At 40.6% G+C, this 23,817-nt stretch overlaps 1 protein-coding gene across 7 annotated transcripts in view; it reads right to left on the bottom strand.

Moving 5' to 3' along the window:
* Positions 1-23,817, bottom strand: part of RYR2 (ryanodine receptor 2) — an 827,636-nt gene that overhangs the window by 49,461 nt on the left and 754,358 nt on the right. For all 7 annotated transcript variants that reach the window (XM_059882653.1, XM_059882647.1, XM_059882648.1 and 4 more), the window contains 7 exons: positions 16,573-16,677; positions 13,676-13,757; positions 9,889-11,186; positions 9,022-9,089; positions 6,174-6,321; positions 2,425-2,511; positions 1,438-1,656 (listed from right to left, as the gene is read on the bottom strand). In XM_059882653.1, coding sequence (XP_059738636.1) covers positions 1,438-1,656; positions 2,425-2,511; positions 6,174-6,321; positions 9,022-9,089; positions 9,889-11,186; positions 13,676-13,757; positions 16,573-16,677 — 2,007 coding nt within the window. The remainder of the gene's footprint in view (positions 1-1,437; positions 1,657-2,424; positions 2,512-6,173; positions 6,322-9,021; positions 9,090-9,888; positions 11,187-13,675; positions 13,758-16,572; positions 16,678-23,817) is intronic.

The raw sequence follows: 23,817 nt of genomic DNA, 5'->3' as shown, positions 1-23,817 counted from the left end.
AAAATTAGTTTACATTAACCAGCATCTCTTGTGGTCACTATCTATACAAAACAGCTTCTGGAAAGAAATATCTCCCATGTTACTTCCAGGAAAGTAAACAATGAGTGAATATGAACCAGCCATGTTTAGGCAGAAAGAGGCATCTAGAGGTTTTAGAAAAACAGAAGATAGTGCAGGTATATGTATGCATATGCTTTTAAACACAGAGAGGTTCACAGATAATTTGCATTAATGAAATAAATTTTAAATATTGAGAAAAAGATTATATAAAATTTCTTTTCTTTTGCATATAATATATATAGAGATGCAATAAAAGAAAGCACTGTTATAATGTTCCAAAATGCATACTTTTAAAAAATTTTAGAACTTTGAAAAATCTTTTTAATAACTGCCTGTTCAGCATGCCTATATATGCTATTTTGAAATAAATTTTAATTTCAACATCAGCAAAAATGTTTGTCAATTTGCCAAAATGTCTCCAGAATTTACTGACACTCTTTTCATATGCACAGAGTTTACACAAGACACAGATGCAAAAAAGATGCAAATATTGTGCAAGTACCTAAGAACACCCCCCCTTCCCTCTCATAAAACAAGGGAAGGAAAGGGAGGAACAGGTATTTCTGAAGAAAACTTTACATTCTAATCATTTACTCCAGACCCTAGTTTTTCAAAACTCTTGTATAAGCTTCCCAATCGGAAGCAGGGAACAGTGAAACAAAAGCCCTGCAGCATAACAGTGCCATGTTAGTAAAAGATAAAAGAGGTTTGCAAAGGTTTGAAGCTCTGAGCACTTGGAGAGACAGCCTTGAGTTCTATTCACCAAACTATACCACTCCCTTAAAGGGTCTAGGAATGAAGCTACACTGTTTTCTGGGTGATGTGTGACAAACTGTGAAGCATTTCTGCCAAGGATGGTGAGAAATATGTGCCTAGTAGCAGAATAACTGAAACGACTCGGAGGTCAAATATGATCTATTTCTAGAATTTTTACTACACTGAACATTGCTAGTTACATAGTGGGTTGGTCACTGCTGTGCTGTCAAGTTATAGGTGAAATTTTCCATATGTGAATAATTACTGTGGGGAAAAAAAAAAATTCAATGTGACAGCTACATCCCCTTCCCAGGGCAGCCTGTAGCCAGTAACTGGTCAACACAGAGCTCTAAAGGCCAGGCTCCAATGCCCCCAGCCCAGGACCACCCTGAAGGGGTGTCTCAGCTTCAGAACAGAGGCTGTGACATGCCCTGTTGGGTCTGTACTGTAGCCCCACTGCTCTGTCTTCCCCGTGCTGCTTCTTCCCTTTGCCCCTCAGGTGCTGATAGAACAGTCCCTAAGAAACTATGTGTCTGCAGTTTTCATCTCAGAATCTGCTGCCCCAGAACAGCATGCATGCACGCAGACACACACAAGTTCCTTGGTGGCTTACTATCTTACTTTCAAGCAGTAGTATCCAATGATGCAGAAGAAAGAGATGACCGTGTGCAGAATGGCTAATATCCGCAGTGTGGGCTCCATGTAGCCACTGCTCTCCTCCAGCACATAGTGCACTGCGATGATTCTAGGCGAGCTGCTGTCCAAGCTGCTAACTCTGGCATTTTCACTTGAACTGCGAGTGGGTAGTTCCTTTCCTTCAACCACAGAAGAAGTGGAGACCTGATTCAAACCATTTAGAGAACAGTCAGTTCATTTTTCTCTAAGAGATCAGGGTAAACAAGAAACAATGGAAACTCAGCCTTATCAGCAAATAGCTGGATGTGAAGCCACTGCATGATGAAAAGACTAAAAGCATAGGCTGAAAAGACAGCTTTTCAAAAACCCAGCACGGGGAACTATATTCAATATCTTATAATAACCTATAATGAAAAAGAATCTAAGAAAGAAAATATATGTGTACACACACACACATAAATGAATCACTTTGCCATAAACTGAAACTTAGACAACATTGTAAATCAACTAAAATTCAATAGAAAAAAAATGGCAAGTAATGATCATATTTTAAAAATTCCCTCTAGTCTAACCAGTTACCAGGGTTAAAATGCATGCAGGGGAAAATTATATGGCTAAGCTGTCTTGTCAATGATCAAAAGAATTTAATGGAATACAGTTATGCCATACCAAGATACATGTGACACATTCATACATGTGACATATCCAGCCAAATCTGGCTATAAGTACTGTGGGCAAACCCTCTAAAATCCCATATTCTTCAGTGGGGACATTTCTCAGTGCTAAGGAGCTAATCTAGTCTTGCTGTCCTAGACAGTCAGCGATGTGCCTGAGATTCAGGTTTTCTCTTTCATCAAAATACATTTCAGAAAAGGTGTTCATGTGCTTACTAGTGGATCTGTCAAATCATTACATTCAATTCAGTCTATTTGTAGTTTCATATTGGTTATTAAAAGACTAAGGCATACGTACCTTATAAAAGAGCAAGATGAAATTGATCGCAAATGCGACAAATAAGGCTAACATTCTCATGTTGTAGAAGTTGCGAGCAAAATAGTTCTGAAGGTGAAAAAAATTATTAAAAGGTCATTGAATCAAGAGACTTGAAATTTGCAAGCAATTGAAATAAAGCATTCCTTCATGCATTTACCAAAAACTGTTTCTTGACGGCCTACCATTTATTAAGTCCCATATTTGGTGCTGTCAACATAATAGTGAATAAGAAAACTTAAACCATCATGGAGTAGACAGATAATAAAGAAGCACACTCACAGATGAAAAATAGCCTAACTTCAGGGAATGGTAAATGCTATGAAGAAAAATCCACCAGACTAAGGACTTAGGGAAGGGGGTACTATCTGGATGGGTGGTCAGGGAAGGTTCCTGGGAGGTGACATTTGAGCTGAGGCCTAGATGCCACAGGGCAATAATCAAGTGAACATCTGTGGGAAGGGAACATCATAGAAAGAGCTTGGAGAGCAAAGGTCCTGAATTCTGAGTGATGCTGGTGTGTTTGATGGATAGTGAGAAGGTACCACAGTGAGAAGAAGAGAGAATGGGAAGGAATGAGGTCAGAGAGGTTAGAAGGGGACATCGTTCTGTAGGCCTTTGATAAAAAGTCTGTGCTTTGGGCTGTGGATGATGGTCACTACACAGATGTTATGTGTGTAAACATTTATCCAGCTGAGCTGTACAATTGAAGTCTGTAGACTTAACTGTTGCTTGTAAGGTGTATCTCAATAAACACAAAAGAAATGTTAAAAAGAGAAAAAGTGTTGCTTCTTACAGTGCAGTGGTTCAGCGTCTGATTGCTGGGACCATACTCCCTGGGTATGAAGCCTGACCCCACCACTTCCTCACTGCAGGATGTGGACAAGAGACTTAATCACTCTTGTAAGCATCACTTTCCTTATTTGTAAAGTGGGGATAACAACAAAATCTGTCTCATAAGTTTGTTATGAGGATTAGATAAGTTACTACAGAGGAAGGTAATCATTAATTTTATTATTGTAACTGGAATTACTATTTTATTGTAAATGAGATGGCAAGCTCTTGAAGGAGCTGAAGAGGGCTTGATGTGATCAGATAATGATTTGGAAAGATGATTCCAGCTACTGTGTATAAAGTAGACTGGAGGCATAGAAGGCAGGGGACCAGTTAGAAAGTTACTGCAGGATGCAGAAAGAGGATGTTGGTGGTGGTGGTTTGAACCAGTGGCGGCTGTGGAAATGTTAAGAACCGGGAAAATTCTGGATATATTTGAAAGAGAGAGCTGAGAATTATTCTTGGATTTATCTGAGGTAGGAAAAAGGAAAGGACTCAAGAGATGGTAACTTCTGTATCCTGGGGTCTGAGCAAGTAAGTAAATGCTTGGTGTCATTTATTAAGCTATGGGGGAAAAGTAAAAAACACTGATTGGACCAGAAGTGGGTTTAAGTGAAAAGATTTGGGGACATACCAAGAATTTGTTTTAATATTAAGTGCAAGATGACTGCTGCTGTTGCTAAGTTGCTTCAGTTGTGTCTGACTCTGTGCGACCCCATAGATGGCAGCCCACCAGGCTCCCCTGTCCCTGGGATTCTCCAGGCAAGAACACTGGAGTGGGTTGCCATTTCCTTCTCCAATGCATGAAAATGAAAAGTGAAAGTGAAGTCATTCAGTCGTGTCCGACTCTTCGTGATCCCATGGACTGCAGCCTACCAGGCTCCTCCATCCATGGGATTTTCCAGGTAAGAGTACTGGAGTGGGGTGCCATTGCCTTCTCCACAAGATGACTAGAAAGTATCTATCTGGATATATCAGGGGCTTTAGCATTATAAGGCCAAATCAGAATGATACTTCATTAGTTATCCCTCTCCACAGACACACCCGACTTGGATGGTGTCATCTCCCAACATATGATCCTGACTGTTCTGCCACCATTTATAGGACCAAAGTTGGCCACCGCATCCAAACTGGGTCAGTCACACTGGTTCTCCTTAGAAGGTGGGACTGGGTTATACTGGCTGGGTTAGTGACTTTGGTTATCTGAGCTGGGAGGTCACGAAAACTGGCATCATGAGAGGCACTGTGGCACCTGACTGTGGCCATGATTAGGCTTGTGCATGCAAACAGGTGTGCAAAGAAAGTGATGGTGCAAAGAAAAACAGGAAAGAAGGCACCTCTGGGACAGAAGGATGGGGGAAAAAATCTACATTACTTGCTTTGTTCAACTGTGGTTACACAGACTCTTCAGGAACCCACTGGGGCTGCTACAGCTTATCACAGCGCCTGTACAACCTCACACCCTAGCCAGACCACACGGGGCAGCCATGGCCACTGTGACAACAAACGAAACCATGGATTATCCAGAGTTACCTCAAAAACATTTGCATTCTGTCTACTCTTTATTAAATAATACAGGAAACATACAATGTAGTTTAAGAAAGCATGCTGCTGCTGCTGCTGCTAAGTCACTTCAGTCGTGTCCGACTCTGTGTGACCCCATAGACGGAAGCCCACCAGGCTCCCCCATCCCTGGGATTCTCCAGGCAAGAATACTGGAGTGGGTTGCCATTGCCTTCTCCAATGCTGAAAAGCGAAAGTGAAGTCGCTCAGTCATGTCTGACTCTTCGCAACCCCATGGACTGCAGCCTACCAGGCTCCTCCGTCCATGGGATTTTCCAGGCAAGAGTACTGGAGTGGGGTGCCATTGCCTGTAAATTATTTAAAATATGTCATATATATAAACATTTATGTACAAGCAGTTAGAATATATCATGACTGAGAACAATCCATTTTCCTTATAGGTGAAGTTCTATACTATATGAGTTTTTGGTCTTTTTTTTTTCCTCAAAGGTTAAATGATTTTGCCTTTCAAATGGCTTTATTATGGAGTGTTGTTCTTAATTTCTAGGTCTGACATTTTTGGTCAGTACCTCATATAGGTTTATTTGAGACATTCATCTCCCAATCTTTTCCTATTTATATGATATAAATATATAATATTTATACACATATACATACATACTCATATAAAAGGTCTTTTAGACAAAATTTTTAACAATTCCATCCTGTATGAATAGGAATAGAGAACTACATCTTCTTTATTTTTTTTCCACATATAAGCAGATATTTTGTTAACTAAAGGAACATTTCTGAAAATGTTTAGGATACTACATAAAGAACTATCTTCTCCCTCTTCTTTCACTTTTTTACTTATTTCCATTTTAAGAATAATTTTGAATAGATCATCTTATCATTGGAGAGTTGGCTCACTGCATTAATATTTTTATAACTGGATTTTTAATAAAAGGGCAATTCAAGAAAGATTGACTAACCCCACTCTGAAACATCAAGATGAATTACTTATCCCCTAGAAGATCTGTTTTGCTATCATGTATTGCAGAGCCTTACATAGTGTCCTGCAAAGAGGGAGCCTTGGGGTATGTTAATTAACTTACCCTTAAAATGTCCTTTTGGGAAGATGCTGGCAGTCACTAAGTCACGTGGTCTCGGGTCATGTGAATGTGTGCAGAGATTATGGGTTTGACAATAGGGAGCCATGGACCAAGACACTGATTTTAACATATAAACACTAAGATGAGCAAACACAATATATGTTCAGGGCTGACTGGGTTCCCTGATTACCACCCGAGGGAAGGTCAGTGGGTATTTACTGCACCCGAATGATTATGGTCTTACAATGTATCAAAAACAATACTCATTCTAAAACATCTTACTAGAAGTTTCTGTTGATAGGCTATGATTTTCTTCCAGAATGCTGACTCAGGAACTTCTGGCTCTCCATATCTGTGTGTGTGGAGCTGCCTCAGTTTTTGTTTACCCTTGTCTTCTTTGGCTTTTTCTTCTTTTTCTCCATCTTCTCCTCTATGAATGCAAATGAGTGAAATATAAACCATCCAGACACCAAAGAACTGAACAAGTTTTATGCCAAAATACATAAACATACAAGTATTCAAATCATAGTATCAGTTTAAATAACTGATACCTCTTCTAATTTTAGAATTAGGGGTAGAATTTCTGGCTTATCATAGTCTCCTATATATTAATAACTCTGTGAAGTTCCGCTCTATAGGACATCTTACAGGCTTCAATTTTCTTTGTATCTCTACCCAGTGTATTGCTTTCCAAGTGTACAATGAAATAGTTAACCGAAAAAGGAATAATGGAGACTTTCTTTCAGTTGTGACTTTCAACATACCTTATTTTTCAATTCTGATTTTAATGTTCAGTCTCTAACACTGACTAGCTATTAGGATTTAAAATCAGAGGCATATACATTTGGTTGTTGACAGATATAGACAATGTCAATATGTTAATTCTGCAGACAATAATGGAATTGGGAGCACTGAAATTTGATACCTAAACCTCTCCAGGTACAAAATACCAAGCCTTCATGGAGATGTATTTATGTACATATGTAATCATATATATGTAAGCCACATAACATAACTCATACTTAACCCATATGAGGCTTTTCCAACATTATTTTTAACATTTAAGAGTTGCCACTGAAATGACTGTCAAGCTCTGTTATGTTTGTCTGTGTTTCATTGTTATAGTCCTTTACATGGCCATTTTTACAACTGACCCAACAGTGCAAGATCTGTGACAATGAATGGCTCCAACTGTGAAGAATAGACAACAGTGACCTTCATATGAGGCCTAATTCAAACGAACCAATGGTAAAAATACACCTTTGAAACAATAAAGGAAGCTTGAAGCCTAATATTTAGCAGCTATTAGACAGTATTTAAAGAATTGCAAATTTTGTTTAGTGTAAATAGAATGATAAATATGGTTCTTTAAACAGTCTTTAGCTGTTCAAATTAGTAATAACTTAGTAATTAGTATACAAGTTATATAAATTAGTAATGTATACAAGGTACTTACAGGTGAAATGACATGGTGACTAGTATTGTCTTTAAAACAACTTGTCCCACAGAAGGCCCCACAATGTGTGTGTGTGTGTGTGTGTGTGTGTGTGTGTGTGTGGTGGGGATGGTTGGCAGAAGAAAACCTACATACAACAAGGTTAGCAAAATGATAATAATTATTAGAACTAAAGTGAAAGTCGCTCAGCTGTGTCCAATGCTTTGCGATGCCATGGAATAATATAGTCCATGGAATTCTCCAGACCAGAATACTGGAGTGGGTAGCCATTCTCTTTTCCAGAGGATCTTCCCAACCCAGCAATTGAACCAGGGTCTCCTACATTGCAGGCAGATTCTTCACCAGCTGAGTTACCAGGGAAGCCCGTATTAAAACTAGGTGATGGGTTTATGGCTGTACATTATAACAGCCATTTATACATTCTCTCTTTTGTATGAGTTTGAAAATTTTACAGGCTTCAAGTATCTTTGTGTCTATATATTGCATATTCCTTTCAAAGTGTATGATAAAATATTTAACTGAAAAGAGAATAATAATGATGACTTTTTTTGGCTGTGACTTTTCAACATACCTTGTTTTTAAATTCTGATTTTAACATTCAGTCCTTAACAATGACTAGCTGTTAGGGCTTAAAACGCTTCTAAATTTTCTCAAATATCTTAGAAATTAAAAAATATGATTTTCCCTGCAAAAGTGTTAAATTACTCAAAAGGTTAACTCTAGTAATGTCAAGCATGCATGTGAAAAAGTTGAATAAAACTGTTTCCCCATGAAAATATTAGAAACAAGAATTATTTCTGAATTATTCACTTTAATATTATTTTAATTTTATAGGTATAACTAAATTAACACAATTCTAAACCAACATTTGTCTAATCTAGGGGGGAAAAAACAGACAATGAAAACAGGCCAAAGAAAATAACAGAAAAGAGGAGAAAAATAAAGTGCCATGCAAGAACAGTGGTACTTATGCAGTTAAAAATTTGCTTTCCCCAATTTAAAAAATATGCATATAAAACTGTGCAAACTTGGGGAATGATGTAGGCTTCCATTGTTAACAGGAAGCCAGTTTTATAGGAAATTACACATTTTCATTGTTTCATATGCAGCTCTTTATGTCTTAGTAATGCATTTATAACTGTGTTCTCCATAGCACCAAGACTGTAGGTGAAAACGAAGCTTCCTAAGCTCCACACCAGCCCTGCTGACTCAGAACCTGTGCAGGGGCCCAGGAAACTGTGTCTTTAACAGACTCTCCAGGTGGTTCTTCAGCAGGTGGCCCTGGGACAGTGTGTTGAGCACCACCACTCCCTAAGAGTCTATGCGATGGCATTCAGAATGCCTGTCCCCTCCCTTCTTTACAAGGACAGAATAGAGGCTCAATTAAAAAAAACTTCAACAGTCATCTTGCAGAGAATATCACATGGAATCATAAAGTCGTTTCTGCTGAGAAACACACAAACAAAATCCTCATGGAACCAGAAAGAGACAGGAGTGCCCCCCACACCCCTCCAGGTAGGTGTTTACACTGATCCCCACCCACTGAGGATGAGGCCTTCCACTGAGATGACAGGTGTCACCTTGCAACCTGAGATTCTCTCCACTGCATCCCCGAACGGAGAGGATGTGTGAAAGACACTGACACAAAGCAAAGGGCACAGAAATGACACGTACTCAGCTTTCTCAGGTTCGGATTTGCTTTCTTCTTTTTCTTCCTTTTCTTCTTCTTTTGCCTTCTGCTCCTTGGATGAGTCCATGGGAAAAGAGAAGCGGGATAACACGTCACTTTTGAATGAGTTCAGGAAGCTCTGTGACCCTGTGTCAAATTGTAACCTATAAATGTTGCCCTCCTGCCTCAATCGAGGGGATAAAACTGCCACGTGAGCCCTTCCTTCTGCTGGTTCATGCATTTCCCTTTCCCCACACTCACCTGCCAGGCCAGCAGGGAGCACCAACTTTCTAAACTCCTTCCCACTTATTTCACAACTACCTTCTTTCCCTTATTCACCTACTCAAATCTTACTCATCCTCCAAACCAACGTAAGTCCCACTTCTTCAGTCTCAACCAGCTACTCCAAGCCATACTGAGCTTTCCATTTTCTCACGTAATCTCCACAGTCTGCGGCCTATGCTACTTACCACTTAATGATTTTCTAATTTTTTTCATGAGTGGTTTATCTTTCTAATAAACTCTTTAAGGAAACTTGAGAGCAATGATTACATCTTACATTTCTTTTAATTCCATATGATACCCAGGGGGACCAGACACATGGCCAATCCTCATAAAATATTTGTGGATGGAATGATTATTGATCAACTGCCTAATATCTTGAGAGTGAGTACCAGAGTTTGTACCTTCATAGTTTAATGAAATAATTTGTAAAGGACCTTCAAAAAGCCAGCTGGCTCTGCCTACTAAAAAGCCATTACTCTTTGGCAAGTCATCTACTGAATACCACTCTGGCACAAGCAAAACAGCTGATGTCAAGTTATCATGCCCACCTGAAGCCCAGAGAGCTGCTGTGATTGGAGGTAAGTTACCTGGAACTTTTCTTGCACCTCTGGGATGGGGACGGGGTTGCTCATGAGGTCACTCAGGCCAGCATTGGGATTGTGAGGAATCAGTTTGTACTGCCCTCCTTCTCGCTTCAGGTCCAAGCCAAAGATATCAGAAAGCAGGTCACTCTCCTCTGACAGTTCCTTCAAGTCCGTCAGGTCTTCAGAGGGCAGGGCCCCTTCCAGGGTTTTCCTCTCCCCCTCCTCCCCGTCTCCTCGAACCTCATCTTGTGTGGGGTCTGGCATGTTGGCCAAGAGCTCCGCCACTTTGATCTTCTTCGCACCTTCGACCAGGCTTCCTCCCAGCAGGAGGCTGCCGATGATGCGAGAGAAGCCTCTGAAAACGCTGGCTACAAAGTGCAGGAGGCTCATCAAAATACTCCAGTAGGATGTAAAGAAGGCTGTGATCATGTCCTTCACTGTCATCTTCTTCACCTTCTTCATCTGCTTCTTCAAGCTTTTCAGGCTGAGCATCCGCATAAGGGTCAAGATATTGTACCTGAGGGCAAACAGGGCGGACTTGACCGTCATGATGGAAAAGAAACCCATCCTCGGACCCTGCTCCTCCGGCTTCTCCTTCTCACTCTCCTCCTTATTCGCTGACCTCTCATTCAGATCTGACTCTGAAATCTGAGCCGCCAGCTGCATCTCAAAGATGGTATCCTCGCAGAAGTTCACGAAGAGCTCCATCTTCTCTTTCTCCCCTCCTTCATTGACCACGTCAAATATAAATTGCCTTTTGGATTCCTTGACCTGGGGCTTTTCCCACTGGGTTCGGCTGGACTCACTGATTTCAAAATACACCCTCTCGATGCGCTTGGCACTGCCCATGATCTCTATGCGGCCCAGGAAGGGCTGGAAGTAATTGAGCACGCTCTCGGCCAATTCCAGGAAAGTCTGCAGCCGGGTGTCATTGGGCATGTGTTCGGAGAGGTTTGTCAGAAGCACTGCCACATTGAAGCCAATGTCCTTGGCAGGCTCGTGGAACCGTTTGACAAATTCTTCGTAGTCCAGGGTTTCATTTTCATCTGTCTCTGCACAGGACAGGAGAAACTCAGTCTCGGACTGGGTGTAGTGTTTATGGCTCTCCATAGCTTTGTGAAAGTCCCTCTTGGAAATAACTCCCTTACCATCGGGGTCATACTCTTTGAAAGTATCAGAAGACGTCAAGTCCTTGAGCTTTAAGAACATGTCAAAAAACTTGAGAATCATCTCCACGTTGTTGGAAGATTCCACGAGCATATCAACCATCTGTTTGCCAATGGTGCCATTAACAACATTGCCTGGGGATAAAGAATTGCATTGGCTCAAAATGAACATTCCCAATAAAACCAGTGTCGATGGCAGATAGGAGCCAATGTACGCTGAGTGTGTGCTCAGTTGTTGTACCCTGGTCCAACTGAGTAAGTTGCTTCTAACTTGAGCAGGTAAATAGTAAACATCTTAAAATGTCTTAAATAAAAGTGCCTATAGAGAAAATAACAATATAAATCTTATATGACACCTGAATCAAAGATAGCTCTTTTCTCTTCCAATGTGTGAAGGAAAAGATGGATAATTACTTGTAAACTCTAATTTTAGAAAGTGATTACATGAACACATGCAAAAGCATATTTACAAAGTAATTAGACTAATGCATGTAAACAATATGTGATGAAAGGCTGACATTTTTTCCCTTTAATTGATCCTAGAAGCAACACACTTTAGGATTTTTTAAAAAAAAGAAAAAAGGCAGACGTTTATATTATCCGAAAGCCTGAAACAGAAATCCAGTCTCATATTAATAATAAAAATGAGTGTTTGCCTAGCCCTTTGGGGATAAAAAAATCACTGCTCACAGACATTACACCTAATTTCATGTTCATACCTGAAAATACCTGTGAGACAGGTAGTTTTTATTATTAATTATGATTTTACTATTGAGGAAACTGTGTTTAGCAAGGTTAAATTAAATTGTATGCTGTAAAATGATTATTGAGAGCTAGGGCCAGGACTTCAAACGGAACCACTGAGGGCAAATTAGATGTTCTTTCTGATGTAAAATGTAAAAGATCTCCTTACATTTCTTCATAGTTCAGAATGTTTATAGCTGGAAAATGGCATATTATGAATAAGCCTGAGAAAATGAGATATTACCCTAAATTATAGAGTCATCATTCCTTGAACAGAATGTGATATGTAACACAAAGACGGGCATCAGAATAAAGATACATGATGATGGGTTTGTGGAGTTCATCTGTGAGGCAGTAAACACCAGAGTTAAGAGCATGGGCCCAAGGGCTTTCCTGGTGGTCCAGTGTTTAAGATTCTGCCTGCTAATGAAGGGAACACGGGTTTGATCCCTGGCCCAGGAAGATCCCACATGCCTTGGGGCAGCTAAGCCCATAGGCCACAATTACTGAAGTGGTACACCGAAAGCCCATGCTCGGCAATGAGAGAAGCCCCCACAATGAGAAGCCTGAGCCCTTCAACTCGAGAGTAGCCCCCACTCACCCCAATTAGAGAAAGCTCACAGGCAGCAATGAAGACCTAGTACAGCCAAAAAAAAAAAAAAAGGCATTGGCTCAGGAGCCATGCTGTTGGGGTTTGAATCCAGATCCCACCATCTGCTGGCACAGCAACCTGGGCAGATTTCTTAGCCTCTCTGCACTATTTGCAAAAGAGTGATAATGATACTATCCAATTCACAAACCTGGTATTCAGATGAAAAAGTACTTAAACGAGGTTAATTTTAATTCATTATTCCTTCAGTTATTATGTCTGTGTTGCTACTATTTAGACTAAAACTTGAATTGAGGTCCTGGGAAAAGGATCTGTGGTTGGAGAATACAGAGTGGCTGCCAACTAAGGGTTTCAAGCAAACACTGCATCTTTAAAGTCCTGGAGCAAGGTGTGTCTACTACCTTTATTAGCTAATGCAGGGCAGACTAAGTGAGAGAGAGAAATTAGAAGGACTTAAGAAAAAAAGGATAGGGAACATAATAGCAAACATTCTGCAGTGGCTCTGGTCACATTCACATGGTTTCACAGAATGCTCGCAGAAGCTGTTCTGAGCTCCGTCTCATAGAGGAGGGACGTGAGAAACGGAGACGTTACTCATGTCAGGGTCACGCTGCCTGGGTCAGAAAGTGAGATGTGGGTGCTGGTGGCGGATCTCAGAACCTAATCTCTTACCCACTATATTTACTGCCTGAGATAGAAAGAAAACACAGTAGCAAAGGAAAATAAGGTGGAAAGAGAGAGAATGAAAACCCAAGAAAGAGGCAAGGAGTGGGGAGAACTTAGGCTGCCACGAGCCTTGGTGGGTGGGGTGCTCTCTACTGCCTTCTCCACCTGCAGAAATGTAAGGACCCACAGGAGCTATAAGGCAGTCAGCTCAAAGCAGCAATTTACGCATTTGGAGTGTCCCCAAACATCGGTAATCCCTACTGCTTACAAACAAACAAAATGACAACAAACAAAACCCTCTTTAAGGTACTCTCTGAAGAGCATACCCTTTAAGGTATCACTGTGAAATGAAAAATACCACTATAAAATGAAGTACTACTGGTTTCACTCCATAGCTTTGTGACCTGAGATTGGCAGGATTTTTTTTTAATTAAAAAAAAAAAACTAACTTGAGAAAAGAGTAGTCAAGCCAGCAATAAGTCTGAGGTATCTGTCCCATTTTGGCACTGATATTTTATCCTTTGCAGCAGGCTGACTCCCAGAGCAAGCATATATGGAATCCTTCAAAGAATAATGGGGATTTGAAGATGTAAATCAAAACTACCTTCCAACATGGACAGCAACATGACCACCATGTCCTTCTGAAGATCCATCAATTCTTTCAGTAGCTCAATTTGACTGGAGTCCTGAAAGTATTAACACAGTGCATTTGAGATAACATGAGAAAATTACACAGCAAGAATGTCATACTTATTCTCACAAAAAGAATACCTTTCTACCAATAGCAGACTTTACAGCATTATACAGCTAAAAAGAAGCCAAATAAAAATCTGCAGCTTATTAAAAATACACACTTCAGAATCAAAGAGTATTTACTGTTGATTTCAACTCATATTTTTTAAAGTATTCGTAAGGACAATGAATAAATCTAACAAGAGTATGGAAGAGCTAAACAATGGTGGAGACCCTCGGGTCAGGTAGGCAAGAACCCTGGGCATCTTTCTTCTCCTTGAAAACACTAGACTTGTCTTTTCTTCTTTCTAACTTACTACACTGAGATGCTATACAGTTGTAAAACTAACTTATTCTGGAAAACACAGGCATGACAGTGATATGAGATAAACTTACCCGACATAAATCTAGCCAAAAAATGCACACAAGTATCTTATTTACCAACTTGATTAAGCTCTTGGGTATTTCTCTGTTTAAAATTTTCTGGGTTTTTTGTCTTTGATTTTTCACCATGAAACAAAAAATTTTATATAGATATGTTGTGTATAAACATCACTATGCTTAGATTCATTGCCTGAAAACATGGAATATTGATATCTGCATTATAACCCCATGCGTCACCAGAGTTTTTTATTTTAAAACTATACTTTTTTCAAAAAAAATATACATATACCTATATATATATATGCACACACACCCACAAGGTATTGTTTTATTCACATGAATTTTTCTACACAGGAAGCCAAATTTCAACACTGTATGAAGGATGAGATGTATTTCTTTCTAAATAGTTGGTACCTCAACTAGGTCTATAAACTATGAACAACTGTTAGGTAGCACTGCTAGATGTTAATAAAATGATGGAAATACATCCAAATAAGAACTCTCTTGTGATAAATTTGGTTCATGTTGATTTTCTTTACTTACTAAAATGTCACTAGCAATTAGATGAAACAATCATGATATTTCCTTATTTGGTAGAAGTTACCAATAACCAGATACTGACAAAGATTCTCTCCTTGACCAAACTAGCCAACTCCTCTGGGCCCTCTTCCCAAGTAGGCTTTAATCTTGGTTTATAAAGCCTTGAACAACTGGGAGATGGGATTAGCAGATGCAAACTATAGGATGGATAAATAAGATTCTCGTATGTAGCACAGGGAACTATATTCAATATTCTGTGATAAACCATAATGAAAAAGAATACTAAAAAAAGAATGTCCATATGTATATAACTGAGTCATTTTACTGTATAGCAGAGATTGATACAACACTGAAAATCAACGATTTGTTGTTGCTCAATCGCTACATTGTATCCAACTCTTTATGACCCCATGGACTGTAGCATGCCAGATTCCCCTATCCTTCACTATCTCCAGGAGTTTGTTCAAATTCAAGTCCACTGAGTCAATGATGCTATCTGTCTCATCAGCAAATCAACTACACTTCAGTTAAAAAAAAAAAAAAAAAAAAAAGAGAACAAAACACGACATGGTTTCTAACAGCTCAAAGCTACTTCACTAGGAAGACCTCAACCCCTCTTAGGGTGCTTGCCTGAGAAAACTCAAGGCTGCCAAAAAAATTTATTATTTGTTCCAGCCAACACCTGAGGATGCTAGAGTCTGTCTCCCAGGCTCTGTAGGAGGTAGAATCCTAATGTCAATACTTGCCAGCTAGCAGACACAGCTGGCCCATCACGTTTACACTGACCAGCCTTTTATAATTTTTCTCTTCCCTGAGCCCTGATCATTCCCTCCTCCTCCCATCATCTCTGTACAAGTCCAAGTTGAGTTCAGCTCACACTAGATTTTCCTCCCTACAGTGACAGTTATCACTGATTAAATCTGTTCTTGCCACTTTAACCTGTGCCTGGCTCTATTTGACAATATTTTCCAGCTTGGAGGGCAGGGTGGAGGTGTGAGTTTCCTCACTTTGCTGGAGGCAAGGAGACTCAAGGAAGAGATGGACACATAAATGAAATTGTGGGGGCTGGACAGGTAGTCCTTTGACTTTAATCTAGCATTCTCTCCTCTCTTGACACCTGACAGATATCCACACTCAACAGATATGTCAGATCTCAGGACATCCCAGTAAAATTCCCTGCATCAAAGGGACATATTTACTCAAGATTCATATTTAGAGTTTTTCTATTCATGTATCTCTGACTCCACATGCAATACAGGGGTGAGAAAACAGCATGCTCATGTTTCCAAGATGTGCTCCCAGATTAATATTAAGCATGGTGAAAAATCTGTTTCTTCGTCATTTGCCTAACTGTACTGCTATTTTTTTCTCTTTGACTTTCGAAGTTAAATGTCCGGTTAATTGGTGAATGTCATCTTTTGAGAACAAATGCTTGTTTATGACCCTATAAGAAAACTGTCTCTCCTTAACGAGGGATTTGCAGCAGATTACAATCCTCTTCCAATTATATGTATGGATGAGGAAAATTCCAGCGAGTAATCATTGAAATGTGGGTCTATGAAGGATTGTAAAATATACAGTGTTTCGTGACTATACTGTTTTATTTCTCCATTATAGTCAATTCCTTTATCTTTTATTCTCAAATTTGAATAACGGCTCCCACCTATTGTCAGTTTGCATAAAATTCTTTTATTAAAAAAAAGGATTAAAAAAAAAGTCATGTAAAAGATTTATAAAGAAGTCATCTAAAAAAGATAACATTCTGACACAGGAAAGTGTGTTTAATTTGCCAATGATCGCAGTGTACAGTGTCTCACCTAGGCTGACAGAGGACAGTGACTTTACCTGAGACAGCTTCATCTGCATGTGGGCAAATACATGAAGAAAACCCACCACAGCATCCCAGAGCCTGCTGTGAGCCAAACTCTGCTGGTTGCCAGTGCAAGGACCCTGGGCCAGAAACAGACAAACAACAGTCATTCCTGATAAATTAACTGCCAAATTAAACTTTACAATAATAGATTTTACTTTAGCAACAAGTGACTGGAAGAGAGGACTGCATTGAAGATACTGACAAGATGTCAAAATGGAAGCTTCACTTAAGGACCTAGAGCTGAGGATAAAAGATATAACTGAGCCAGGACCCTATGCTGCTGCTGCTGCTGCTAAATTGCTTCAGTCGTGTCCGACTCTGTGCAACCCCATAGACAGCAGCCCACCAGGCTCCCCCGTTCCTGGGATTCTCCAGGCAAGAGTACTGGAGTGGGTTGCCATTTCCTTCTTCAATGTATGACAGTGAAAAGTGAAAGTGAAGTCGCTCAGTCGTGTCCGACTCTTAGCGACCCCATGGACTGCAGCCTTCCAGGCTCCTCTGCCCATGGGATTTTCCACGCAACAGTACTAGAGTAGGTTGCCATTGCCTTCTCCGAGGACCCTATGGGGCCCTCCCAAAACAGACCTCCACTCAAGTCCTCGGCCTTCCTTTTATCTGTAGGAAAACTTTAGTCAAACAATAAATTTAATCAAAGAAGGGGAAAAATGCAGAAGGAAAGGAAAACAGGCAAGACAAAATAATAATACTTTAGCCATTAAACAAAGTCAAAGACCTTTAGTTCCTTCTCAAGGACAACAGATAATATTCTGAGCCATGTCCTCTGAGCTGTTTGGCAGAGACTGAAACTCCTACTAGGTGGGTGAAGTTAACTATATACTGCCCACCAACATGTAGACCCAGACAGGTTGATGATGTTGACTCCCAGTGACCTCACCACTAGCCAATCAGAAGAACGTCTATGAGCTGATCACACACTCCACAAGCTCCCTCTCACAACCTGTCCATGAGTTGATCACACACCCCACAAGTCCCCTCTCTCAACTTGTCCATGAGCTGATCACACACCCCACAAGACCCCTCCCTCATCCTGTCTTTCTAAAGCTTTACCAGCAAGCCTTCAGGGACTTCAGGCCTTTTAAGTTCTAGCTGTCGTGGACTCCTTATTTGGTGCCTGCAATAAATGCTGCACTCTCCTTCACCAGCACCAGGTGTCAGCAGATTGGCTTTATTGCACACAGACAACCAGACCCTAATTTGGTTCAGTAACAAAGACAGTAAGTGCCAAGTATCTTCATATTTCAAAAGTAAGGTGCCAGATTCAGTACCTGTGAAAGGAAACTAAATAGATCTTTCTAGCCTTAAGACATAAAGGTGTTGAAGTTGAAAAGGGACAGACTTTGCAAAGTGCTCTCCAACCTCCACCCCTGCACGGTGGGTGAGGACCGGGCTACCCTTGCCTTCCTTTACATGGAGAGAGAGAGGAGGCCTCAAGAGAGCCATCAGGACCGCGTGACTTCTGTCTTCTGAAGTTGGGCAGCTTTTTGACATAAGAGAAGCCATTTTGGCCTGAGCCATTTTTGTGATCTCAGCCTGGTCACAGTGCTTGCCCTTGGATAGATCTCAGTAATCAATGATCTTAGGGAAACAAAGGAACAGAGGAATAGAGAAAGGGCAGTCAAATAATAGTGCAGTGAAAACAGAGTTTTAGTTCCTCCTCAAAGGAGGTACATAATCTGATACAGTCCTTGAGTTTTGCAGGAGCTAAGGCCCTCACCCAGGTGGGGGACAGAATGATGACATCCCTCCTGACTCCAGTCAACTAAACTTGGACTCTGTCAACCTCTGTCCGAATTCTTCACTGCTGAAGCCTCTTCATGAATATGCATGTACCCTTAGCTTAAAACTTTCCCAATTTTGCTGTTTGGAGAGACACTACTTTGGGAAAGAACCCTAGTGTTCTCCTTACTTGCTGCAAGTAATAATAAATCCTTCCTTCCTCCAATCTTTGGTTGTATCTATTAGCTCAACATCCATCAAGAGAAGAACCTAGTTTTTGGGTAACAGCCTGGTATTAGAAAGTGTAAAAGATGGAAAGTAACAAAAAATTGATTTCTTAAGTGGGAGCTATTCTGTCCAAAAGGACTTTGAAATATTGCCAAGCAAACTGTCTCAAAGGGTAATGTGATTTTCAGAGGTGGATGGGGGCCACCAGATGCACAAAGATTGTGGAATAATTTGAAACTGGAAGGGAAAAGACACCTTTCCAGGCACTGGAAGCAGTAGGAGAGCCAAGCCCCCTCATCAGAGGAAGAATATAATATGCCACCCGGGTGGCCAGGCCACAGTGCAGTCCTGAATTCCACGTGCCTAGAGGAAAACCTCCCTCTCCTTACTCTTCCTCTTCACAGCTCCAACCCCGAGGAGGCCTAGGCTGGCTCGCAGGGGGAGGAGGAGGAACAGACACCCCTTGGAGAGAAGGCAGAGAAGCCCAGAGCGTACTCCTTGCCCTCCACCCTCAGCCCACAAGGCCTTTTCAGCACAAAATCAGGCATGAGGGGAAGTGTTTCTTTGAGGGGGAGTTTTAAATTGGGTAAGAGTTAAGTGATAGTGTCACCATACAATGACTGAAGTGAGACAATTCTTGTGACAAAGTGACTGAAGGAATTTTATTTATCTGAGAGTGGCTGGTGCACAAGATCCATTCAAAGAGGGGTAAAGAAATGGGCTACAGAGCAAGTTTGAAGAGACGGGGGGAGAAGGGATCACTTCACTTAGAGGTTAACACGTTCAGTGTACCTGGCCAAACTGGTTTTACAGTGTACATCAGTCCTGTCTGGCTTCTGCGTCAAAGCAACAGATTCTCAGGATTTCACTGTGGTCCCTTGTTGGCAATGTGCCCTGTGCGCTTGCTGTAGAGAAGAAGCCAATTCTGACTCCATGTTGGAACTGTTTCTTTGACTTGCTTTTTGTTGCTTTTGTTATTACTATCATGCATAATGGCCTGCCTTAAAGGACCCTGACCCTCTGCTGCTGCTGCTGCTGCTGCTGCTGCGTCGCTTCAGTCGTGTCCGACTCTGTGCGACCCCAGAGACGGCAGCCCACCAGGCTCCCCTGTCCCTGGGATTCTCTAGGCAAGAACACTGGAGTGGGTTGCCATTTCCTTCTCCAATGCATGAAAGTGAAAAGTGAAAGTGAAATCGCTCAGTCGTGTCTGACTCCTAGCGACCCCATGGACTGCAGCCTACCAGGCTCCTCCGCCCAATGGGATTTTCCAGCCAAGAGGACTGGAGTGGGGTGCCATTGCCTTCTCCTGACCCTCTGCCTGACTGTAAAGTAAAATGCCTTTGTTCAACTCAAAAAGAGATAGTGTGACACCACCTACCTCTGAATGGAAGAGATTAGCACATCCCTTTCAAAGGCTGAACCTTCCTGGAGATGTTGCCCAAGACTGAAGACCCTTTTACTTTCCTTCCTCACTGCCTCTCCCTCTCTATTCTGCCTTTTGACTTTAGTTCCTCATTGTTTCTTTCTCTCTTTCTGATTCTATAAAAGAACCTGTCATCCTGACCACAATAAGATGGTTACTTTGAGAAATTAGTCTGACATCTTCTCAGTCAGCTGGCTTTCCTGAAGGAGGAAACAGAATAGGCTGTATCTTGAAAGCAGGACTCCATCTTGGGCTGGACTGTGGACTTTGAGCTATATGCCCAGTATCTATGGAAATGACATACTAATGGAAAACCAGACCCCCTCATTTATTCAATGCCTGTGACATAAAATCCTTGCTACCATTATACAGAGAATGGATCAACAACAAGGTCCCACTATATATAGCACAGGACACCATGTTCAATATACTGTATTAAATCATAATGGAAAAGAATATGAAAGAGTGTGTGTGCGTGTGTGTGTATATATATATGCATGTACGTATATATCTATATGTAAATATATACATATATGTACATATATACATAAATACATACGTGCATATATACAGGTATACGCATATACACACGCACACATGTACATATACATATGCACACGTGTACATATATACACATACATATGTACATATATACACATGCACATATATGCATATATACACATATTATATATATATATATATATACACAAAATGCTGAAGAAGCTTAAGTTGAAGTTGAATGGTTCTATGCAGACCTACAAAAGCTTCTAGAACTAACACCCAAAAAAGATGTCCTTTTCATTATAGGGGACTGGAATGAAAAAATAGGAACTCCATAAACACCTGGAGTAACAGGCAAATTTGGCCTTGGAGTACAGAATGAAGTAGGGCAAAACATAAGAGTTTTGCCAAGAGAACGCACTGGTCATAGCAAACACCTCTTCCAACAACACAAGAGAAGACTCTACACATGGACATCACCAGATGGTCAATACCAAAGTCAGACTGATCTTATTCTTCACAGCCAAAGATGGAGAAGCTATAGAGAGTCAGCAAAAACCAGACGGGGAGCTGACTATGGCTCAGATCATGAACTCCTTAGTGCCAAATTCAGACTTAAATTGAAGAAAGTAGAGAAAACCACTAGACCATTCAGGTATGACCTAAATCAAATCCCTTATGATTATACATTGAATGTGACAAATAGATTCAAGGGGTTAGATCTGATAGACAGAGTGCCTGAAAAATTATGGATGGAGTTTTGTGACATTGTACCAGGAGGCAGTGATCAAAACCATACCCAAGAAAAAGAAATGCAAAAAGGCAAAATGGTTGTTGACAAGGCCTTACAAATAGCTGAGAAAAGAAGAGAAGCTAAAGGCAAAGGAAAAAAAGAAAGACATACCCATTTGAATTCAGAGTTCCAAAGAATAGCAAGGAGAGATAAGAAAGCCTTCCTCAGTGATCAGTGCAAAGAAATAGAGGGAAAAAAATAGAATGGGAAGACTAGAGATCTCTTCAAGAAAATTAGACATACCAAGGGAATATTTCATGCAAAGATGGGCACAATAAATGACAGAAATGGTATGGACCAAACAGAAGCAGAAAATATTAAGAATAGGGGGCAATAATACACAGAACTATACAAAAAGGATCTTCATGACACAGATTATCATGATGGTGTGATCACTCACCTAGAGCCAGACATCCTGGAATGCAAAGTCAACTGGGCCTTAGGAAGCATCACTATGAACAAAGCTAGTGGAGGTGATGGAATTCCAGCTGAGCTAAATCCTAAAAAATGATGCTGTGAAAGTGCTGCACTCAATATGTCAGCAAATTTGGAAAACTTAGCAGTGACTGCAGGACTGGAAAAGTCCAGTTTTCATTTGAATCCCAAAGAAAGGCAATGCTAAAGAATGCCCAATTGCACTCATCTCACACACTGCAAAGCAGCCAGGCTTCAACAGTATGTGAACTGTGAATTTCCAGATGCTCACCCTGCATTACGAAAAGGCAGAGGAACCAAAGATCAAATTGCCAATATCTGCTGGATCATCAAAAAAGCAAAAGAGTTCCAGAAAAACATCTATTTCTGCTTTATTGACTATGCCAAAGCCTTTGACTGTGTGGATCACAATAAACTGTGGAAAATGCTGAAAGAGATGGGAATACCAGACCACCTGACCCACCTCTTGTGAAACCTGTATGCAGGTCAGGAAGCAACAGTTAGAACTGGACACGGAACAACGGACTTGTTCCAAATTGGGAAAGGAGTATGTCACCCTGCTTATTTAACTTATATGCAGAGTCCATCACGAGAAATGTTGGGCTGGAAGAAGCACAAGCTGGAATCAAGATTGCTGGGAGAAATATCAATAACCTCAGATATGCAGATGACACCACCCTTATGGCAGAAAGTGAAGAGGAACTAAAAAGCCTGTTGATGAAAGTGAAAGAGGAGAATGAAAAAGTTGGCTTAAAGCTCAACATTTAGAAAACGAAGATCATGGCATCTGGTCCCATCACTTGATGAGAAATAGATGGGGAAACAGTGGAAACAGTGTCAGACTTTATTTTCTGGGGCCCCAAAATCACTGCAGATGGTGACTGCAGCCATGAAATTAAAAGATGCTTACTCCTTGGAAGGAAAGTTATGACCAACCTAGATAGCATATTCAAAAGCAGAGACATTACTTTGCCAACAAAGGTCTGTCTAGTGAAGGCTATGGTGGTATTTATGTTTTAGTTCTTTTAAGAAGCCATTTGCTGTTTCTATAAAATTCACTTGCTTGTGAATGTCAATCAATAAGATCAATCAATCTTATTATTTAATCAGGACAGTTCACACCAAACGTGGTATTGCTCTCTTTCTAGACACTGATGAGAATATTAAGGCAATAATGGAAGCCAAGGAGATAAGGAAATAGGTACATGAATGGTCTGGACTGGATTTAAAACTTCACTTGTGTTTGAATAAAGAAAAGTTATAAGAATTATCAAGTGTGGCTTTCCCATTTTGAAATGCTAAAATAAGAATCCTCTTCCCTGCCCAAGGAGAAAAGAGAAAAAGTGAGATCCTTCCAAGGTATGAATACAGAGGAGAGAGTGAACCTAGGGGAGGTAAGGAGTAGCCATGCTTCCATCTTTCCTCTGCACCACTCAGCCCTGGTGGCTTCACTTGGCCATGAAGAGTTCTCTCATTCAGTCATTCTACAGATACCTGCAAGTATGCCAGGCTTTGGAGACACAATCTGTTATTTTTACTTAACCTTTTCCCCCTTAAGACTATGTTTTGTCTGACAAAAGAAACTGTTAAGTTTCTTCCTATTTTATTTTTGTACATGACACTTCAATCACAGTGATGGAGTCAGAGTAATATCAGCCATGGACACAAGTCTTCTAGAAAATGGCAAAGTTTTGCTTGCTGAAGAAAGAAGAATTTTATAAACTCTTTTAAGAATCTGTAGATCAAAACTAGAAGTCTACCCCAAGAAGAATATAAAGCAAATCAATGTAAAAAAATGTATATTATTCATGGGACTTGAAGATTTTACCTATAATTATCATGTTGTATTGCTATATAGTATATTTACATATATACACATATATGTACACACACACATACTGTGTGGACAAAGAATGAAGCCTGCCATTTAATTAAACAAAGGATGCTGTCGCCATCAGCCCAGCAACCACTGCAGCCACCCAAACAGTGTACCTGAGGGGATTCAGGATGGAGAAAAGCAGGATCCAGGCCCTGAGAGTTAAGGTGCGTATCAAAGGAATAATTTCAGGGAGCCCAGACTCTTGCATCTTCCCATATATA

Source organism: Bos taurus, chromosome 28 (genome assembly GCF_002263795.3).
Source record: "Bos taurus isolate L1 Dominette 01449 registration number 42190680 breed Hereford chromosome 28, ARS-UCD2.0, whole genome shotgun sequence".
NCBI lineage: Eukaryota > Metazoa > Chordata > Mammalia > Artiodactyla > Bovidae > Bos > Bos taurus.
The sequence above is the reverse complement of the archived record's forward strand: the minus strand, read 5'-3'. Positions and strand labels throughout refer to the sequence as shown.